At 55.8% G+C, this 21,357-nt stretch overlaps 1 protein-coding gene across 1 annotated transcript; it reads right to left on the bottom strand.

Annotated features, from left to right (window-relative positions):
• Window positions 1-241: 241 nt before the first annotated feature.
• On the bottom strand, window positions 242-15,828 carry MOB3A (MOB kinase activator 3A). Its single transcript, XM_068979770.1, has 4 exons — window positions 15,791-15,828; window positions 6,593-7,116; window positions 2,463-2,665; window positions 242-271 (listed from the first exon to the last, which is right to left on the bottom strand). Exons 2-4 carry the CDS (start codon window positions 7,011-7,013, stop codon window positions 242-244), a joined length of 654 nt encoding a protein of 217 aa, XP_068835871.1. The 5' UTR covers window positions 7,014-7,116; window positions 15,791-15,828.
• Window positions 15,829-21,357: the final 5,529 nt, after the last annotated feature.

Raw genomic sequence — 21,357 nt, 5'->3', positions numbered from 1 at the left:
ACAACACAGAGAATCACAGAGTTCAAATTCCATCTCCCTCATGATGTGATAGCTGAGGAGACTGGGGCCCAGAGAGGACCGGACTAATGGCTGCTGCCACCTTGGAACCGGAGAGAGGATGCAACCCTGACAGCCCATAATCTGCTGGGCTAGAAAACACTGGTCCCTGCGCTGGAGATGTGGCGCATAGCCGCAGCGGGCCTCCAGGGTGTGGCCGCAGAGATGACAGGGCCGAGGGCTCTCAGTGGCACATCCGTGCGGTCATTTCTTTCTGTTAAGAACAAGCAGGACATCAGGAGTCACAAAGGGAAGTCGGAGTGCATGGTCTCAAGGGGCCCACAGGCCTCATTTAACACAAACCTTACTAAACAGGGCATAGACAGTATGTGCCTCAGGCCAGGCGGCAGGCTCTTTATGAGAAGGGTCACAGTTTCTGCCTCCAGAAAGAACTCTAAGCGTCAACGCAGGAGAAAGGACCATGGGATCAGGATACTAAGTGAAAAACCATGAGTGTATCATAAAACTGCCCATGACTATTTTCCGTATTTGGTGAGATTCACATAAAATGAACTGTCCTCCTCAACAGTGGACAACCCCCACCTCTACCTGGTCCCAGAACATTCCACTACCCCAGAGGGAAACCCCTTCCCTACTAGCCAGAGCCTACAAGAGAATATACAAACACGAAAAAACTATGTTGAGATGTTTTTAGAGATTTTTAAAAGTTGTCAAAGATAAGCCTTTTGCAAAGACCCAAAGCAATGAAAGGAATCAGGGAAAAAGGTCACATGTAAAGCAAATTGGTGCCACCACTATGGAGAATACGGAGGTCCCATAGATTGATTCAGCCATCCTACTTCTGGGCATGTATCCAGATAAAACTATAATTTGAAAAGATAAATGTACCCTAATGCTCACAGCAGCACTATTTACAATAACCAAGACATGGAAACACGCTAAATGCCTACTGACAGGGGAGTGGAGAACGGAGACACGGTGCATCTATACAGCAGACTGTTATTCGGCCATGAGAAAGAGTGAGCTAATGCCATCTGCAACAACATGGATGGACTTGGAGGGCTTTACGCTTAGCAATGTGACTCGGAGAAAGAAACACCACGTGATGTCACTTCTATGTGGAATCTAAAGTATGGCACAGATGAACTTATTTATGAAAGAGAAACAGACTCAGACATAAGGGAGAAAAGAAATAGGGATAAATTAGGTGTTTGGGATTAACGGATACACACTACTATATATAAAATTGATAAACATTTAAGTCCTGCTATATAGCACTGCTGCTGCTAAGTCGCTTCAGTCATGTCTGACTCTGTGCGACCCCGTAGAGGGCAGCCCACCAGGCTTCCCCGTCCCTGGGATTCTCCAGGCAAGAATACTGGAGTGGGTTGCCATTTCCTTCTCCAATGCATGAAAGTGAAAAGTCAAAGTGAAGTCGCTCAGTCGTGTCCGACTCTTAGCGACCCCATGGACTGCAGCCCACCAGGCTCCTCCGTCCATGGGATTTTCCAGGCAAGAGTGCTGGAGTGGGGTGCCATCGCCTTCTCCAGCTATATAGCACAGGGAACTATATTCAGTGTCCTGTGATAAACCATAATGGAAAAATTATGAAAAAGAATACATGTTTAACTGAGTCACAGTGCTGTACACCTGAAACCAACACAAGGTTGTAATCAAGTGTACTCAAATAAAAGGCCTTCCAAACAGGCCCACATGGAGGCCCAGGGTCCTGCCAGGAAAGGTACAATTGGGGCGGGATATCCAGAGCGATGATCTTGTCTCCCAGGAATAGACCCGCATACCCAGTCACCAACCGGTCCCTGGAAGGTTCTGGCATTTCTGAGCTTGGGGAGATGTTCCCACTTCTTATAATGACCCCCATGAACAGTGGCAGCAGCTGGTGGGCACTGGGAGAGCAACCACCTGTGCCCTCTGACCTTGCAGGTCCTGCTCAGAGCCATTTGGGTAACACAGTATGGCATACGGGTTCCATGTCACAGCCCACGGGACCTGACTCAGGCACCTGAAATCTCCCATTTCTGGGGATGTGGGGGAGTCAATACTGACCAATTCGGCAAATCCCCCCAGACAGAAAGTGGGTGAGTGGTTGCAGGGCCTGAGGACGGGGTGACTGCTGATGTGAAGGCTGCTTTGGGGGTTGTGAAAGGTTCTGGAACTGGATTGAGGTGACGGTTGCAGGACCCTGTGAATGTACTAAACACCACTGAATTGTTCGTTTTTACATCAGTGGTTTTACCACATGTAAAGTTTACCTCAATTAAAACCAGAAAAAGAAGTAGCTCCTTGCTCTCCTGCCGCTTTGGCAGGAGCGATGGGCACCCCCACAGAGAAGCAGGGGCAACTGCAGGCAGGCGCCCCTCTGGGCCACTGAAACGGGGGGACCCCGTGCACCCGCTGCCTACCCCACGACGCTCCCCGCTCACCAGTGGCTCCAGCTCCTTGGTGTCGATAAGGCCGAACTCAGTGACAAAGTAGTAGAAGTGCTTGTAGCAGGTGTTGACGTGAGCCTCGGAGCCCAGCTGCGCGATGCGGTCAAAGTGGTGGATGTACACGTGCACGAACACGCGGAAGAGCCGCGACAGGATCTTCTTCACCACCTGCGGGAAGTTCTTGGGGAACGGCGTGCCTGTGGGGCGACGAGCATGGCTCAGCTTCCCTTCCCTCCAGGACCTGCGCCTCTCTGCCCCAGACAGCGCCGGGGGGCGGGCAGGGGCAGTCCTGCAGGCCCAGACATCCTGCCCTTCTCGCTCTCCGCGTCTGCCGGGCAGTGGACCTGACATCCCGCTTCCGGGTGGCTCACAGGCTTCTGTGTCTATTTCTGGTTACATTTATTTTTCGGATAGGAACTGGGCAATGCATAAAAACCTATGTTCTGGACTTTGATGCTTTTCCCTTAATATATTTATGTCGTTCCATCTAAGTATGCTTCATGGTACAGCTTACATTTGAACATACACATCCTAACAATTGCATACACATCCTAACTTAATTGCATACATACATACATGCACCTTGTTTTTCTATTACTGAAATACATTTATTTCTATTTTTAAATTTTTAAAAAATTTTTTAAAATTGTGGTAAGGCTTGTCGCCCCAGCTGGGGGTGACCCTCTGGCATCAGGCACATTCATGGGCTGCGCCAACATGCCCCTCCCCACTTTGTGTGTCCTCCTCGGCCCAGAGGATAGATGCCATGCACTCACACCACGTGACCAGCGCTACCGGGGGCTGCCCGGGACCAGGACGGACAGGTCCTATGTCCTTCATGAGAGGGGCTCCACCCAGCCTGTGGACAGCCAGCCTGTGGACAGCCACAACACTCTGGGATGCACTCACAGAAAATGGAATGGCAGCTGCTGGTTGGGAAGCAAATCTCCAAAGACATCCAAGTAGGTGCTCAGGATCTGTGTGCTCAGCAGCTCAAGGGGTGGTGTCAGCGGCCAGTCAGGGACGACTAGCCTGAGTGAGGGTTTCTCACGCCAGAGGCAGGTCCCAGGGTGTGGAGGCACGAGGCAAATGGGAAAGACCTTCCCCAAGACCAACCGTCATGCTCCTGGCCAGCTCCCTCCTGTGTGTATGCGTGTCCCATACTGCTGATGGCACTGGTACTCCAGGCTGGGTGTCTGGGGATGTTCCTTTGCAGAAGGCTTGTTCAGCATCAGTGAGGCCTCTGGGTTTCCTGCCTCCATCCAACAGGAGAAAAGAGCTAAACAGAAGGAATGCTTGACTCTTTTAAACTAATTAAAAAATTTTTTGACTGTGCTAGGGCTTCGTTGCTGAGCGCAGGTTCTCTTGAGTTGTGTGTGCAGGCTTCTCACTGCGGTGGCTTCTCTTGTCGCAGAGCACAGGCCCTAAGTGCATGAGCTCAGTAGTTGAAGCACGCAGGCTTAGCTGCTCTGCCGCATGTGGGATGTTCCCAGACCAGGGATTGAACTCATGTTTCCTACATTGGCAGGTGGATTCTTAACCATCAGGGAAGCCCAAGAATACTTGACTCTTGGGAAAAACCATGTTCACAGGGCATCTGAGGCTCACCTGCCGTCCGTGAAGACCCATGAAACTTGAGTGGTGGGACAGTGGCCTTGAGGGCAGGAGGACCCCCCACAAGGGGAGGTCTCCTCAGCATTGGGAGGTCGGAGGGAACAGAGCCTATGGCAGGCAGAGGAAGGCAGCACAGCATATAGCCACCACCTGCCACACAGGATCCTGGGCCCCACTAGGCCAAGGCCCCACCATGCCCCCTTTCCTGGGGGGTCCTCCTGGGTCATCCCAGGTGGAGAGGGAGTGACAGCCCCATAGGAGAAGGGCCTGGACACAGGATCTTCTGGGACTGCACTGCCCACGCCTGCAAGATGCCCTCACATGAAGTCACAAACCTGGTCCACCACCCACTTCTGTAGGTAAGTTTTACTGGAACGCAGGCCTACTCCTCATGCACACTTGTTTACATGTCATCCGTGATGGCTTTTGGGTTGCATGGCAGATCTGAGTATCCGAGGCAGCCCATCTGGTCCTTTATGGGAAAAGCGTGTGGACGGATCTCGGGTCTAAACTCAAGAGTACCCAGGTGGCTTTGGGGCTAAGTGGATGTTCAGGCATGGAAGCACCAGCATGGGGGGCAGGATGAACTTTTGGACCTGTGGTTTCTCTGTCTGGCCACAGATCTAGCCCTGAAGAGCACGGGAGGCGCCTGTTCTGAGCAGCACCGCAAACAAGCAAAGAGAAGCACTTCAGTCCTCCGGGGGTGGGGGTGCGGGTGGAACCAGGCCAAGGGGTGGGGCTGGCCCTGGGGTTTGTGGACAGGGCTGGAAGATACGGCCTGGGCCAGGCAGCCCCTACCCTCTGCTGGGCAGCTGGGTGACATCTGCCCAGTTCATTTCTCTCGCTCTTTTCATGCTCTCCTTTCTGGTGTGTGAGCACTGACTCGAGGCAAGCCTGAGTTCTAGGAAGTGGACCCCGCAGGGCCCCAGATGGTCCCAGCAAAGCAGTGACTCAGGATGACAACGAGAAGGTGCATACTTGGACCCAGGAACCTGACAGGGGACCACCCAGGAATCTGTTTCGGGAAAGTGATGAGTGTGGGATGGCCTTTTCCCAGGTGGGTCCCTGGAAGCCCCTTGCCAGAGTCAACGTGGTTCACTGTACGGACGGTGAGTGAGGCCTGGGGGTGAGAAACTCAATGAAGCACGTAGCATGCCAGCAGCCCAAAGCCAGGCCTGAGGCCTGCTCACCAGTCAGCCTACCAGGACTCCAAGCAGCTCGGGTGAACATGAGAATAACATCTGCTGTTTCCTGGGGCCGCTCAGCGGCTCAGGACAATTCTCTCCCAGTTCCTAAGGCCAGAGTCCACATGGTGCCGAGCTGGAGTCCAGCTGTGGGCAGAGCTGGGTCCTCCACAGGCTCCAGGTAAAACCCGGTCCCATCTTTTCTGGGCTTACGGTCCCTTCTTCCTCCCATCACCTCACCACCTTCTGCCTCCCTGGGCAACAAGTCTCCCTCTGCCCCCTCATCAGGACCTTGTGATGACATTTAGGGCTCACTCAGATAATCCAGAACTGTCTATCTCAAGATCCCTTAACTCTGTGTGTTTAGTCGCTCAGCTGGGTCTGGCTCTTTGCTATCCCATGGAGTGCAGCCTGCCAGGTTCCTCTGTCCATGGAATTCTCCAGGCAAGGATACTAGAGGAGGTAGCTATTCCCTTCTCCCAGGGATTGAACCTGGGTCTCCTGCACTGCATGCAGATTCTTTAAAATCTGAGCCACCAGGGAAGCCTCTGCTTGAACCAAAATGTGTCCCTTCACACACAGGAGCATCACTCAGTCATGAAAAGGAGAGAAGCCCTGACACTCGCTACCGCGTGGATGGACCCTGAGAACACGACGCTCAGTGTGAGAAGCAGACACAGGACACACAGGGTGTGATTCCACCAATGGGAAACGTTCAGAACAGGAAAAGCCACAGACGCAGACAGTGGGTTCCTGGTAGTCAGGGGCTGGGGAGGCAGTGAGGGTGACTGCTGAAGGGGATGGGGCTTCTTTTAGGGTGATGGACTTTTTTTCCTTGGCTGTGCAGGGTCTTCACTGCTGCACGTGGGCTTTCTCCAGCTGCAGTGCGCAGGCTTCTCTTGTTGCAGAGTATGGGCTCTAGAGTACAGACTCAGTAGCTGTGGAGCACAGGCTTAGCTGCCCCTCAGCATGTGGGATCTTCCCAGACCAGGGATGCAACCCATGTCCCCTGCACTGGCAGGCGGATTCTTAACCACTGGGCCAGAGAAGCCTCCAGGGAGATGGATTTAGATAGAGCTGATAGCTGCACGACACTGTGAATGTACTATAACGCCACTGAACTGCCTTTTTTTATTTGCCTTACCATGTAGCATGTGAGGTCTTAGTTCCCCAACTGTGCCCCATGAAGCAGAAGCGTGGAGTCCCAACCACTGGACCACCAGGGAAGCCCCTGAACCATGCACTTTAAATGAGTGGATGTAGCGGTGTGTGGACTCCATCCCAATAAAGTTGACCCTAAAAGAACACAAAAGCGCAGAGACTCACCGACATTGGTGGGGAAGATGTCCTCATTGTTGATCTGCACCTCAATCCAGTCCATGAGCAGGTCCATGTAGCGGGGGGCTGACAGTGCCGTGGGCCGCCGGAACTTGTGCTCGTCCTGCCAACGGTACTCGTACTTGGGGCCGCCCGACATGATGGGGCAGGAGCGCTCGGTGCAGCCGTCACTGATGGTGCCATAGATGAGGTTGACGCGGTTGAAGAAGTCCACCACGTGCACGGCCACCCAGTCGTTGAGCTCCTCGCCAGCGGGCAGCTGCACTGCCAGCTTCAGGTCCAACCCTGCGTTCAGCGAGGCCTGCGCCTTCTTGTGCAGCTCGAAGCGCTGGGTGCCTGGCTCAAACTTGCGCTTGGGCCGGAAGGTCTTGTCCTTGTTGAAGACCTGCTTTAGGAAGGGGTTGGACATCTTGGCCGCGCTCTCGGGACAACCCCCACGAGGTTTCCGAGGGGAGGGCTGGGCAGGACACTCACGACAGGAAGGTCACAGGGCCCCCAGGGCTCCCTCAGACCTGGAACACACAAAAAGGAAACATCGTGAGCCTCCTTGAAACCCTGTTCTAGAACCACCAGCGGGTGGACTGGGGACGCTCCTGGGACTTGTGGTTTTGAGTTCAACAAAAGGGCACACAGAACTGCCCCGGCACATCCCCTCTGTGCCCAGAGGCTTTTGGTAAAGAGAAAGTTGCTGGCCCCACATGCCACCTGAGGGCGGGCCCCTCAGGCTAGGTGGCAGCCTCTGTGAAGAGATGTCCATAGCCAGGGATCTGTGAATGAATCTTATCTGGAAAGAGAGTCTTTGCAGACTGATTAAGGATCTTGGGTTGCCCTATTCCTGGACTATCCGGGCACCCAAAATCCAGTGATGAGTTTGTAAGAGGCCGTGTGATGATGGACACAGAGATGGAGACTCCAAGGACCAGGGGCACTGGTGGAGCTGGGAGGGAGCCCCAGGAGGAACTAGCTCTGCCCACAGCCTGACCGTGGGGCTTCTGGGCTCCAGGGCTGGAAGGGCGTGGACTCCTGCTGCCTCTCCTCCTCTCTGTGGCTTGTGTCACAGTCTCGTCTCTGGACCAGGGCCCTCCATAACCCCATGGGCCCTCAGCTCTCTAGCCTAACATCTGCACAGATCCACGTCCAAGGGACAGATAGGAATCTGGGGGACACTACCCACCCCGATGTACCACCTAAGTGAAGATGCCTCCACGAGTGGTCTGGGCTTGTGACAGATGCTGCTTATCTTGGGGACGAGGCCCCAGTGTAGAGGCTACACTGCCATGGCCCTGCTCCAAGCCTCTGTTCTGTACTGTCTTCCCTGTCACATTGGGAGTAATAGACCCCACCGCAGGGGGCACGAAAGGGTGAAATCAAGCACAAGGAGCCTGGGTCTGGCTCATACTTGGGACCAGTCACGCGCTGCTCCTTCACCATCACCGCTCTGATGGCCACAATGGCCCACCGCCCCTTGTCTCCATCTCCGGCTGGGGTAGATATGCTTTCCTGGGAGTGGACCTGGTCAGGACTGGGTGGGGTGGAGGTATCCTGGGAGCTCACCCAGGAGCAGCAGCAGAGGGGGAAGTGCGCCCAGGCTGGGGGAAGCGGAAGCACTGCCCAGGCGGGGCTCCAGCACACACAGCCCTGCACTCCTGGTGAGATGAAAAACACTTACACGTAATGTTGTAATATACACATAATGTTGTAATATATACGTAATGTTGTAATAAACACCTTTGGAGTCAGTCCCTTGGTCCTGGGACCTTGACCCTCCAGACCAAGCATGCTGTGCAGCAAACTGCGACAAACCGAGGGGCTTCAAACAGCCTACATTTACAGTCAGAAACTTCTGGACATTCCATGTCTGAAAGGACATCGCGTGTCCTTGCACAGGGATCCCGTCACCCCCAGGGGACAATGTCATGCCACTAGGCTGACCTCAGTGATGGAGAAGCTGTGCCAGGGGATGGGCCTGAGGCAGGCAGGTCTGGTCACCTCAGCCCAGTTCACCCATGTCTGCACCCATGTCCAAGGTCCAGATGGGGCGACCAGGAAGGGAAGGACCTCAGCAGGCGGTTAGTAAGCGCTGAGTCACGACCCACCACATCCTGGAGCCCAGCATCTCCTGCAGGCTCGGCGCTTCTACACGTCAGCAGGTCGGAAATCAGACTGATCCCCATTGGCCTGGGCCTCCTGGCACCTCTGGGTTAATTCCAGAGGCTGGACGGATAATGTGAAGGGCACACACCAGTGTTCTAGCCAGGGTGTCCTGCCTGTAGAGCCAGGAATAATTCTGACTCTTGGGTTATGAGAAACTAACAAGAAAGAGGTTGCTCTGGTCTCAAGTGAGAGGGATGGCGGTAAGCTGGGCCCTTAGAGTACTTCTTCTGGAGCATGGAGTGTGGAGGGCGGGGTCCAAAGGAGGGGTCCAGCACCTCTCCCCTTGGGGCAGGCGCAACCCTGACCCTACCTCTTTCCCCCTTCTGTGTCCTCCGCATGTCCACAGGGCCTGCTAACAGAGTCAGAGGCAGAGAAACGGGAGATGCTGCTCTGCTGGCTGGAAGGATGGAGGGAGGGGCTGCAAGCCAGGGATGCGGCGCCTCTAGAAGCTGGAAAAGGCAGGAGCCAAAGCTCCCCCGGAGCCTCTGGAGGGACCGGCCCTGCCCACACCTGGATTTTAGCCCTGAGAGGCCTGAGCTGGACTCAACCTCTCGAACTGTAAGAGGATAATCTGTGTGGTTTGAGCTACAAAGTCTGTGGTGATTTGTTACAGCAGCCATTGGAAACTCAGACAGAGGCTATACAGGACATCTGAAGGGACGCCAGGGAGGGTAACTCACAGCTGACACAACTGGGTCACTTGGGCCCTGGTTACACGCAGGCTGGGGACCATCTGTCCTCCCCACTGGTAGGTGAAGCCTGCTCATTCTTCTGGGCCCCACTTGACACTGTGGGTACTGGAAGGTTGATTCAAAGCAGCATGAACTATGCAAAACACAGAGGCTGGGCATCCAGGAATGGAGCCAGATGTAGGGAGCCCAGTGAGGAGGGGAGGGACCTGCCGCCCCCAACGAGGACAGTGTAATCAAACAGGACAGTCAACAGGAACCCTCCTGCGCTGCTGGGGTAATGTAAAATGGGGTGGCTGCTGAGGAAAAGAGCCCAGCAGTTTAAAAACTGCAGTTACCATCTCACCAGCAGCTCTCTCCTAAGTGTCCATCCAAGTGATAACACTTGTGGGCGACACATGTCCACACAAAAACCTGTACATAAGTGTGTCCAGCAGCATGATTCCTAACAGCCAAAAGGTGGAAACACCCAAATGCCCAGTAGTGGGTGAGCTGATCCACACATGGAAGCATCACTCAGCCATGGAAAAGAGAGAAGCTCTGACACTCGCTACCACATGGACAGACCCTGAGGACACGGAGCTCAGTGAGAGAGGCAGACACAGAAGGACACACAGGGTGACTCCACTGATGGGAAACGTGCAGAGCAGGCAGATCCGCAGACACAGGGAGTGGGTTCCTGGTGGTCAGGGGCTGGGGCAAGGGATGGGGTGACTGCTGACGGGAACAAGGTTTCTTCTGAGGTGACAGAATGTTCTGGAACTGGAGAGAGGTGGTGTTGCGGACAATGTGAATGGACTGAAAACAGCGGACTGCACACATGAAAGGCGGAGAGTCTGGAACATCAATGAGAGCCAGGAAAGCTGTTATTTTTAAAGTAGGGTGAGGAGACAGAGCAAGTGTGGGCTGAAGTGCTGCTCTGGGAACCACAAAGAACAGGCCATTTCCCTCTGGGTTCAAGCTGGGGCCAGAACTGCCTGTAAAATCTGCTTACCGTGCGAGGTGACAGCACAAACTCAGAAGACCACATGGGTGAAAGGCGCAGGCACTGACGTGTCAGAGGGAACGCGCGCAGACAGGCCGCCTGGCGACGGGGCAGGAAGCCACCTGTGCTCTGGCACGAGGAGGCCTGTCCAGAGACCAGAAGAGCTGCCCCTGAGGCCCCACCCAACAGCATCACTTCCTGCCACCTTGGTTAACGCCCAGTGAGGCAGTCACGGTAACCCACAGAGCAAAGCAGAACCCTACTTTAAAGCTGGAAAGACTGAAGCCCAGACTTGCCACTACTGACATTGGGGCCACCCTGGGCACTATGGGGGTGAGCAGCAGCCCTGCCCCCTCATGTGAGGAGCATCCCCCATTGTGACGACCACAGATGTCCCCAGATGTGATCCAGTATCCCCTGAGGGCAGGAGCATCCCAGGTGAGAAACACTGGGCTAGAAGATGGTGACTCAGTACTAACCATTAACTACTAGTGGTCACCATTAACTACTACCCAGTTAATGAGTAAATCACTGTTAGGCTGCACAGTTGGTAGCAGAAGGAGTCAGTGTTTGCACCCTGGACCATGGGGATGAAACTGTGGTCCCTTCTGCCTGGCCACCCACCTCCACTGCCCCACCCTCCACTCTTCATCCCAAATCCAGGGCCAAATCCCTCCTAGCTGGGGCTGCTCCCGCACCAGGCACCTCTGCCGCACCTGCAGTCTGGTGTAGGTGCCTCCGGTTCTGACCCTCCCTGGTTCTGGAGGTATGGTAGAGACCTGTGCCTAGGGCCTGGAGGGCAGGAAGAGGTGCCTCCAAAAAGGGAGGGCAGCCACAAAGAGCCCAGCTGCCGTTTTTCTCCCAATGTGGATGATCTGAGACCCCCAGGAGGCCCCAGTTAAGAGGCCACCTGCCCTGACCCTCTGTTGCAGAGACTAGTCACATCCCCTGTGCTGGGCAGCAGGGACTCCTCTGTATGAGGGCACTTGTGCTGGATGTGGCGGGTGGGGGCCCTGAGCCTCCACCTGCCCCCCGACCATGACTGCTAACTGCCGAGGGGCCGTGCGCCCGCCCAGGTGGTTCATCTGTAAACCAAGCAGCTCTCAGGGCCACTCCAAGAGCAGGTCAAGGGACAGTCCCTGGGTGTGGACTGACCAGAAATCCAAGCTGCCCTCCCCTGCACCTACCGCCTGCCAGCAATTTCTCACCCACAACTCACTTTAGCCTCCAAACACCCTCTGCCCAGGCTGAATGCAGCCTCACTTAGGCCATGAGAAGACAAAGCAGGGTGCTATCCCTCATCCAGCCAGAGTGGGGTTGGCCTGGGCTGGCCCCTGAGCCCCTACAGCGGCCTCTGTGCACGCAGGTGTCCAGGCTCCTTATCTGCCCTATAGCCGGCCTTCTCACCCTCACAGAGAACCACAACACCAAGAAAAATGCAACCTGCCCGCACCCCACTGCTACCTTCTATTGACTTTGGGGTCTCTGGGGCCACGTGACCTGTCAGACAGGCACAGGCTGTGGGGTGGTGAGAAGCGGGCAGGGACCCCACTGACCCGGGCGACCCCACAGCTCTATCTACAGCCCGTCAAGCCACGGACCAGACCCGCACCAGGATGGTTCTAGAAGATGGGGCAGGGTGATGAAGCAGGCTTATAAGGTTCCTGCCTACCTTTCTGTCTCCTGAGAAAGTGGGAGGGTTTTTTTTTTAAGTGGAAGCAATGATTTTTGAAAAACTTCCTGGATGGACAGAGTTCCCATCAACACCAAACAGCACTTTCTATAAAAAACACACTCCCTTGGGCTCCTATGACCAAGGAGTGGGCAGCCACTGGAAAGTGCCTGTTCCTTGAGAAGCACCCGGAAGTCACTGCAGCAGCCTCCCGCCACCAAAATCCCAGGTACCGTTTCTGGAGATCCCGGGTTTCTGCCCTCTCTTAGAAGACCTCCAAGGGCAGCAAAGGGAAAACCAGGAGAGGCTTCTCGGAATCCAGCACAAGGGGCTCCCCTGGGTCTTCCTGCACACTAGATGAATGTGGCACTTACAAACTCCAAGAGTGACAAAGGTTAAAATGACAAAATTCCCCTGCCCCAGCACACACCCACCCACCCCTGTTCTTTTTCTAAAAACAAAACACAGTTCCTGTTGGCAACCGCCACACCTCAGCCCCGTCGCCACTTCCTTCCGGTGCCTCCACATCCTGCCTGGCTGATGACATTTGCCACTGTTGTGTGTAAACCCTGCCCCTGGCCCAGCAGCCTTTGTGGCTGGCTAGAAGATGCTCACAGCCCAGGATCTGTCCTGTTAAAGATGGTTGCACCTCAGGGATGTCTCCCATAGTCTAAATGTTTGTGTTTAAATACTGAGACTGCTCCCTGGGTGGGGAGGCTGCCTACATCCTGAAGGACACAACAAAGGCCAGGTGCTTTAGATGGGCTCGCTATAGTCCAGCCCTCCTAGTAATCCCTTTTTTCCCCCACAAAAGCCAACTGATATATAATTCACATGACTATAAACCTACACAATTCAATGGATTTTAGTAAAATCATGAAGCGTGCAACCATCACCACTACCTGTAAGAACCGCCACGGGAAGAAAGAGCCACCTCTATGGACCGTTGATGAGGGCCTTTATTGGGCGGTCGCTCTCGGGCAGAACTCCCGGGGGCGAGTGAGCAAGGAGACAAAGGGAGTCTGCGAGGTATGAGGGGTGGGGGAAAGATTTTATAGCTGGGGCCGGGTTCCCATATAAGGAAGAAAGTGCGGGCTCAGCGGTGATTGGCGTCCAAGGGCTCCGTGTCAGCTCCTGGTTGGTCAGCTTGGTTGCCGGCCTGTCTCCGAGGTGTGTCTGCAGTCCTCTGCCGGGTCATGTCCCGACATGCCCAGGCAGGCCCAGGCCTGCCTTAACCATCTTGCTCTGACCTCTCATCCCGGCCTTTTTGATATAGGACAAGGGGCGCCGATTCTTTCTGGCTACTTCCTGCTGAACGGGGGCGACGGGGGGTAGGGTGAGGCCGGGATGACGTGGGGTATCTGTCGTTGATCTTGTCATGGAGGGTTTGTTGGAAGCCCCTGGTACTGCTGTCGCAGCACCATCAGCTGGACCGTGTTGAGCCGTTGCTTGATAAAGGCCAAAAGCTTGTTTAGGATACAGGGCCCAAAAGTCAGGAGCAGTAAGAAAATGATGAGTGGTCCCATTAAGGAGGATAGCAAAGTCGTCAGCCAAGGGGAGCTTTGGAACCAAGACTCAAACCAGCCCTGCTGGGCCTCCCTTTCTCTCTTCCTGCGTTCTAATCCCTCTCTTACTTTAGCCATGGACTCTCGAACCACCCCAGTATGATCAGCGTAGAAACAGCATTCTTCTTTGAGGGCCGCACAGAGGCCCCCCTGTTGCAAAAAGATCAGGTCTAGCCCTCTGTGGTTTTGTAATACTACTTCGGAAAGGGAAGTTAAGGACTTCTCTAGGGCCATCATGGACTTCTCTATGCGGGCGATGTCTTCGTCAATTGCGGCCCTCAGGGTGGTCAGGCCCTGATGTTGTGTGGTCAGGGAAGCAATGCCCGTGCCCGTCCCAGCTGGCCCCAGGGTGAACAGCGTTGCCAGAGTAACAGCTGTAACGGGCTCCCTCTTGTGTCTAGGAGCTGGGGTGTCTCGGTCCCAAAAGTTGTAGAGGACCTCCTCTGGGTGGTATGTAATCTTGGGTACTACTGCTACCATGACACAGAATTCCCTGCTCCAGTTGAAGACAGCCAAGTGGAGACAGGGCGTTAGCCCAGTCTGTGAGCACACCCACCACCCCCCGGTTTCGGGTATGACGTAGGTCTTATTGGTGAAGTTGGTATCATTGCCAGTCTGGGCGCACAAGGTTTGTTTATCTGTAGGAACCGTGCCTAAGCAGGTCCCCGAACCCCATACTTGTTTCATGGTAAGGCCCACCTTGCGGTCTCCCCAAGAGCACTGTGGTGGGTTGGAGATAACGGATAAGTTGTAGGTAGCATTTAAGCCCACGGCCTCGTAGTAAGGTGGATATAGGGTGTAACAAAGCCAGCAGGATTGGGTCACATTAGGATTGGAGTGGTTAAGGGCCCCGTAGGCTTCCTTGACCAAGGCCCACAGGGGTTCCTGGGTCTCTGGTGGGTCAGTCCGGGTCAGCTGAGGGGGGAGGGGGGTGAGGGTAGACGAGGTCACATTTGTGGCGTTTGTCCCCCGTGGTGAGGGGCGCGGGGGTGCAATAACCTGGTTGGGCCCCACAGCATGCGTCTGAGCGGGTTGCAGGACTTGCTGGACATATAGTATTGCGCTTGGGGCCCCCCAGCCATCATAGACCTGTATTCCCCAGGCTAGCCCGGAGATCCATCTGTTTTCAGTCCGTCCTTGCTGTGTGAATGATAGTCTGACTAAGTCACAGTCGGGGCAGTACTTTGTGAATCTGTGGTTCCACATGTCCTGGGTGATGGGATTTATGAAGGACATATTGATCAGGTCTGGCTTGGTCACCGACCATTTCCAGTACCCATCGTTGGAAGTGACACAGTCCCAGGATTTACAGTAGCGGCTCACCATTCCCCCACAGGTCTTTATGTTTTCCCGCTGATGTCCCGGACAGGCATAAAACCCGACCTTTCTGAGATATGCCCGGGCCCATGAGGTCTCGGTTAGCTGTTGAAGGTGAAAGTACAGGTCAGGCCACCACGTATCTTTCGGTTGGGTGGCTGTGGTCCGGTTTAGCTCTTCGTAGGTCTCTCCATTTTTTAAGACCCAGGTGACCTGAAAGGGCTGGTGGGGGTTTTGGTTGGTGTGCCCCCTTTTTTCCAGGACTCCCAGTACCCCCAGAGTAACCCAAAGTAGAGAGCCCCGCATCGTTCTGAGGTTGGAGTGAAAGGTCTCCAGGCTATTCAGGAATCGACGGCAGAGGGGTTCGGGTAATGGTCAGTTTGGTCGGCCCCGTGAGGGTGGAGCGGTAGGAGTGATCAGGAGGAGGGGTCGGGGCCAGGGCCACCCCTGTCTCTGGGAGACCCGGGGGAGCTCATTTGAGGCGGGTCAGGTGGTACCAGGGCTCGTGTCCCAGGAGTTTGGCTGCTGTAGGAGTGGTGAGGATTACAGTATGGGGTCCCGTCCAGCGAGGCTGTAGTGGGCGGGGACTCAGGGTTTTGAGCAGTACCTGATCTCCTGGTGCCAGAGGCCGGGTGGGCCCCTCGTCATCTGTTGGTTGTGGCAGGACCCGGTCTGCGTGTTCCCTCAGCAAGGATCGTAGGAGGGAGAAGAGGGGGAGGTACCCCATGAGTGGGGGAGCCTCTCCTGCGGGGAGGTGAGTCAGGAGATAGGGCCTGCCATAGAGCAGTTCAAAAGGGGTCAAACCTGTTTTGGAGTGGGGTGTGGTGCGAATGCGAGTGAGCGCCAGAGGAAGGAGGTCGACCCAAGACAGCCGTAGTTCTGAGGCAAGCTTGGTCAGATGCGTCTTGATGATGCCGTTCACCCGCTCTACCTTGCCTGACGATTGGGGCCGATAGGGGATGTGGAGATGCCAGTCGATACCCAGGGCCGCAGCCACCAGCTGAGAGATCTGCGAGATAAAAGCAGGCCCATTGTCAGACTGGAGAGTTTGGCAACCCAAATCTGGGGATGAGATGGGCCATCAAGACCTCCTCCACCGCCGCTGCCGTCTCTCGGGCAGTCGGGAAGGCCTCGACCCATCCTGAAAAGGTATCCACCAAGACCAGTAGATAGCGGTGGGTTCGACGTCTGGGCATATGGGTGAAGTCTATCTGCCAACCCTGCCGGGGCATATGTCCCCTCAACTGGTGAGTCTCCTGTGGGGGTCGGAGTCCTCCTTGAGGAGAGGTGGAGGCACATGTTAGGCAGGAGCGGTGGACGGCATATATGGTCTGTCTGAGATGTAGGGGAGAAAAGACAGGGCTGAGAAAGGAAAAGAGAGCCCTTGGCCCGATGTGGAGAGTATTGTGGATTTGGGATATTATGGCCTTAGCCTGGCGCTCAGGAAGCACTGGTTTATCATGGAGTAGTATCCATCCCGACGGGTGCCTCTGAGCCCCTTCTTGCGCCAGCAAGGCTCTGGCTTCCCTACTGGAATAATCTGGGTTGAAGGTGGATCTCAAAGTCAGCAAGGGCTCGGGGGCTTGTTGTAAGGTAATCTGCCGAGCCACTTGGTCTGCCATATTGTTACCCAGCGCGACAGTGTCATGGGAATTTTGGTGTCCCTTGCAGTGTATGATAGCGACCTCTTTGGGCAGGGATAAGGCATCCAACAGCCGAGTAATGTGGGGGGCATTACAGATGGGGGATCCTTTAGTGGTCAGGAAGCCCCGTTCCTTCCAGATTGCCGCGTGAGAATGGGCAATCAAGAAGGAATACTTGGAGTCTGTGTAAATATTGGCCCTCTTCCCTTCTGCTAGGTGTAAGGCTCTAGTTAGGGCCGTTAGTTCAGCCTTCTGAGAAGTCGTCCCGGGTGGCAAGGGTTGAGCTTCTAGGACTTCCCGGGTGGTCACCATAGCGTAGGCCGCCCGTCGGTTTCCATTGGGATCTCGCTTTGAGCTCCCATCGACGAACAAAGTCAGCTCCGGATTCGGTAGAGGTCTGGAGAACAGGTTGTGGGGTGGTTGCATAAGGGACTCAAGGGCCTCCGAGCATGAGTGGGTTGGGGGTTCTGAGGAGAGAGTGAGGGAGGGTAGTGAGGAAAGCGGGTTTAATTGTGGGGAGCGGGCCACGGAAACCTGAGGATTGTCCAGGAACACCAGGTGAAACTGTTGTAGCCTGGACTCGCTAAGTTCGGAAAGGAATCTAGAGGCTAAAAGGTCACCCAGACGGTGAGGCGAAAAGATGGTCAAGGGTTGGCCATGAATCAGCTTCTTTGCATCAGCATACAGTGTCGCCGCCGCCGCTAGTGCCCGCAGGCAGGGGAACCATCCCCTGGCTGTGGGGTCAAGTTGTTTGGATATGTAAGCAATAGGCAGCAATTCTGGGCCGATCGGTTGCACCAAAGCTCCAAAGGCTATCCCTCCCTTTTCATCAGTGTATAGGTGGTGTGGATAGTTGGGGTTTGGGAGAAAGAGAGGAGGCGCAGCCAATAGGGTTGAGCGTAAAGCGTGGAAGGCCCAAATCACTTCAGTGGGGGAAGACAGCGGCCCTGTGGGAGTTTCTTTAGCTGGCGCGTATAAAGGTTTGGCCAGGGTAGCATAGTTTGGGACCCAGTGTCGGAAGAATCCTGTCAGTCCTAAGGAGGACAATATCTGGTCTCCGTTGGTCGGAGGGCAAATGGACCGGAGGAGGCTACACCGGTCTGTGATCAGGGCTTTAGTGGTCAGAGTGATTTGGAGGCCCAGATAGACGACAGAAGTCTGAGTCAGTTGGGCTTTCGATTGTGAGGCTCTGTAACCCTGGGAGCCAAGCAAATTGAGGAGAGTTGCAGTATGTTGTCGGGAGGTCTCTTCTGAGGGACTGCAAAGGAACAAGTCATCAACGTACTGGAGAAGGGTGCTAGGGCGAAGCGAGCACTTAGCCAGGTCCCGGGACAGAGCCTGCCCGAAGTAGTGGGGACTGTCTCTGAACCCCTGAGGAAGTACGGTCCATGTGAGTTGCGTGGTTAGCTGGGTGTCGGGGTCAGTCCAGGTGAAGGCAAAGAGGAATTGGCAGTCGGGATGGAGTGGAATGGTAAAAAAGGCATCCTTGAGGTCAATAACAGTGAAATGAGAGGTCTGAGGAGGTATGGAAGAAAGGAGGGTGTAGGGGTTAGGGACGAGTGGATGGGCAGGGACCATCGCCGCGTTGATCAGGCGGAGATCCTGCACTAGCCGGTAGTCTCCTGAAGCCTTTCAAACAGGGAGGATGGGCGTGTTACAAGGGGAGGTCATAGGGATCAGGAGACCCTGTCCCAGGAGACGGTCGATGATAGGCTTTAGCCCTCTGAGGTTGCGAGCAGACAAAGGAAACTGGGGCTGGGTTGGGAAACAGGTAGGGTCTCTTAGCCAAATGAGAACTGGAGGGTGGTGCTGAGCCACCACCGGGACTCGGGTGTCCCAGACCTCAGGATTAACAGAAGAGGTTGGAGGGTCAACAAGTAGCATTAGGAAGGCCCCTGACGTAGGAGCCGATCCTGGAGCTAGCTGAAGAGTGGCCCTCAGCTTAGCAAGTATATATCTTCCCAAGAGAGGAGTAGGGCAGGAGGGGCTGACCAAAAAGGAGTGGGTAAATAGACAGGAGTCTAACTGACAGGCTAGTGGTTGGGTTTGGAGCAGACACGAGGGTTGGCCGTCAATGCCCATAACCGAAACCTGGGAAGGACGTAGAGTGCCTCCGAAAGAGGGAAGGACCGAATAGGTAGCCCCCGTATCAACCAGAAAATTGATGGACTTACCCGCTACCTGGAGTGTTACCCTGGGCTCAGCTTGGGTTATTGGGGTCCCCGAGTCTGGGCGGTGTCAGTCGCCGTCGAAGCTCAGCAGCTCCAAAGCCGGAGGAGGGCAGGAGGTCTCCCTGGGGCGCTCTGGTCCCCGGCCCCTAGAGGTCAAGGCCCGAGAGGCCTGGGGACAGTCACTAGCCCAGTGTCCTCGTCGCTTGCACAACGGGCACGGCTTGGAAGGAGGCCGCGGATTGGGGCACATCTTGGCCTAGTGCCCTTCTTGGCCGCACTTGAAGCAAGCCCCCGGAGGGGGGTTTTGGGGCCCCGAGCCCGCCGCCGGCCGCAGGGCCGCTACCAAGGCCTAGGTTTGCTGGTTTAGGAGGCTTGCCTGAAATTCGGCCTTTTGCTTGAGCCTTGCCTTTCGGCTGGCCTCAGCAGTTTCCTCGCGGGCATTGTAGACCTTAAAAGCCATTTTTACCAGGTCTCGGATAGGGGTCTGAGGGCCGTCCTCGGCCTTGGCCAGCTTTTTCCGGATATCGGGGGCAGATTGGGAAATAAAACGATTGGCCAAGGTGGCCGCCCCGATGGGGGACTCAGGGGACAGCCGGGTGTATTGGACGAGGGCCTCGGTCAGCCGATTAAGGAACATGGCTGGGTTTTCGTCGGGCCCCTGGGTCACCTCATCTAATTTGAGGAGGTTTACAACCTTATGAGAGGACGTTTCCACCCCATCGAGGATACATTCTATCATGTAGCGTGCTCGCAACTGGCCGCCACCCCCTTCCTGGTAGTTCCAATCAGGGTCGGTGTCAGGAACCGCCTGAGCCCCCGGGGGGCGCTCGGGGGAGGGGTTAGCATAGTGCCGCTGGTCGGCCTGAGCTTTGGCCGCCATCCAGATGGCCTGCCTCTCTTCGGGGGTGGTGGTAGACCCCAGAATGACATATATGTCCTGCCATGTCAAGGCATAGGCGCGGGTCAGACCAGTAAACTGCTTGATGTACTGAGTAGGGTTGGAGGAGAAGGACCCCAGTTTGGCCTCAATCTGTGCTAGGTCTTGGAGGGAGAAGGGGACATGGACTTGGGCTAGGCCCTCAGCTCCGGCTACTTGTCGGAGAGGGAGTAGCGGGGCTGGGGGAAGGGAAGGGGAGGCTCCCGGAGGGTTGCTGTGGGAGCGAGTGTGGGAGCTAACCGGAGAAGGGGAGGGAGTGACGGGGGGAAGAGGAGGATACAAGATGGGGTTAAGGGCCGGAGGATCCGGGGCCGGTGGTGGCATCTCGGGGGCGGGAGCGGAGGTAGGAGAGGCCGGAGTGGAGGGGGAGGGGGCAGGAGCCGGAGCGGAAGGGGTGGGGGCCATGGGAGAGGTATAGGGAGGAGGGGCCACCAGGTCTTCCGGGGGAACAGAGAAGGCAGAGGACTCAGAGACGGGAGGAGCTGGCTTGGCCCGGGAGGGTGGAGTCGGGGGAGCCATGGTAAGTAGGATTTGGCTGGGAGCGCACATGGTGCATAGGGTGGGGCGAGAGCGCAATGCCCAAAAGGCCTGAACATAGGGGACCTCAGACCATTTTCCCGTTCTCCGGCAGTAATTATCTAAATCACGGAGGACGTCAAAGTCAAATGTCCCTGTGGCTGGCCACTGTGAACCATTATCTTAGGGGATATTGAGGCCAGGCTTGTGAACACAGAAGTGAGCTGCTTGGGGCGGATATATCCCTTTAGTCTTAGGGTCCGCAGGTTAGCCAGCAGACACTCTAAGGGGGTGGAGTATTGGGGGTCGGGTTTGGAGGCCGTCGATCCCATGGCGACCACAGAGCGTGGAGGCAACCCCCGCTGCCCGAACATCTTCGGACACGTCAGGGGAAGCTGGAGGTCCGTACAGCCGCTCGGAACGTCTTCCTCACGGGCTGGGGACCAGGAAAGGCCGAAGCCGGAGGCCTACCTAGCCGTTGGGGACGTCTCCCCCACGAGCTGGTGACCAGAGAGCCCAGTAAGTGCGCACCCGTTACCGGGCCCTAGGAGGTGGTCGCCAGGGAGGGCGGGCCCCAAAGCCGAAGGGACTTACCCCGTATCCTGCCGTCCGGGGGGGTTGGTCAGCCACCTGAGTCCGGGGCTACCGCGGCGGTGGAGCTCGAGGGGGCCTCAACGGCAAGTGCCGGGGGCCCTCACCTCAAGCCCCACGTTGGGCGCCAAATGTAAGAACCGCCGCGGGAAGAAAGAGCCACCTCTATGGACCGTTGATGAGGGCCTTTATTGGGCGGTCGCTCTCGGGCAGAACTCCCGGGGGGCGAGTGAGCAAGGAGATAAAGGGAGTCTGCGAGGTATGAGGGGTGGGGGAAAGGTTTTATAGCTGGGGCCGGGTTCCCATATAAGGAAGAAAGTGCGGGCTCAGCGGTGATTGGCGTCCAAGGGCTCCGTGTCAGCTCCTGATTGGTCAGCTTGGTTGCCGGCCTGTCTCCGAGGTGTGTCTGCAGTCCTCTGCCGGGTCATGTCCCGACATGCCTGGGCAGGCCCAGGCCTGCCTTAACCATCTTGCCCTGACCTCTCACTACCTAATTCCAGAACATTCTTATCA

The sequence above is a fragment of the Capricornis sumatraensis genome, chromosome 9, assembly GCF_032405125.1.
Source record: "Capricornis sumatraensis isolate serow.1 chromosome 9, serow.2, whole genome shotgun sequence".
NCBI lineage: Eukaryota > Metazoa > Chordata > Mammalia > Artiodactyla > Bovidae > Capricornis > Capricornis sumatraensis.
Note: the sequence above shows the minus strand (reverse complement) of the source record. Positions and strands in the feature narration are given on the sequence as shown.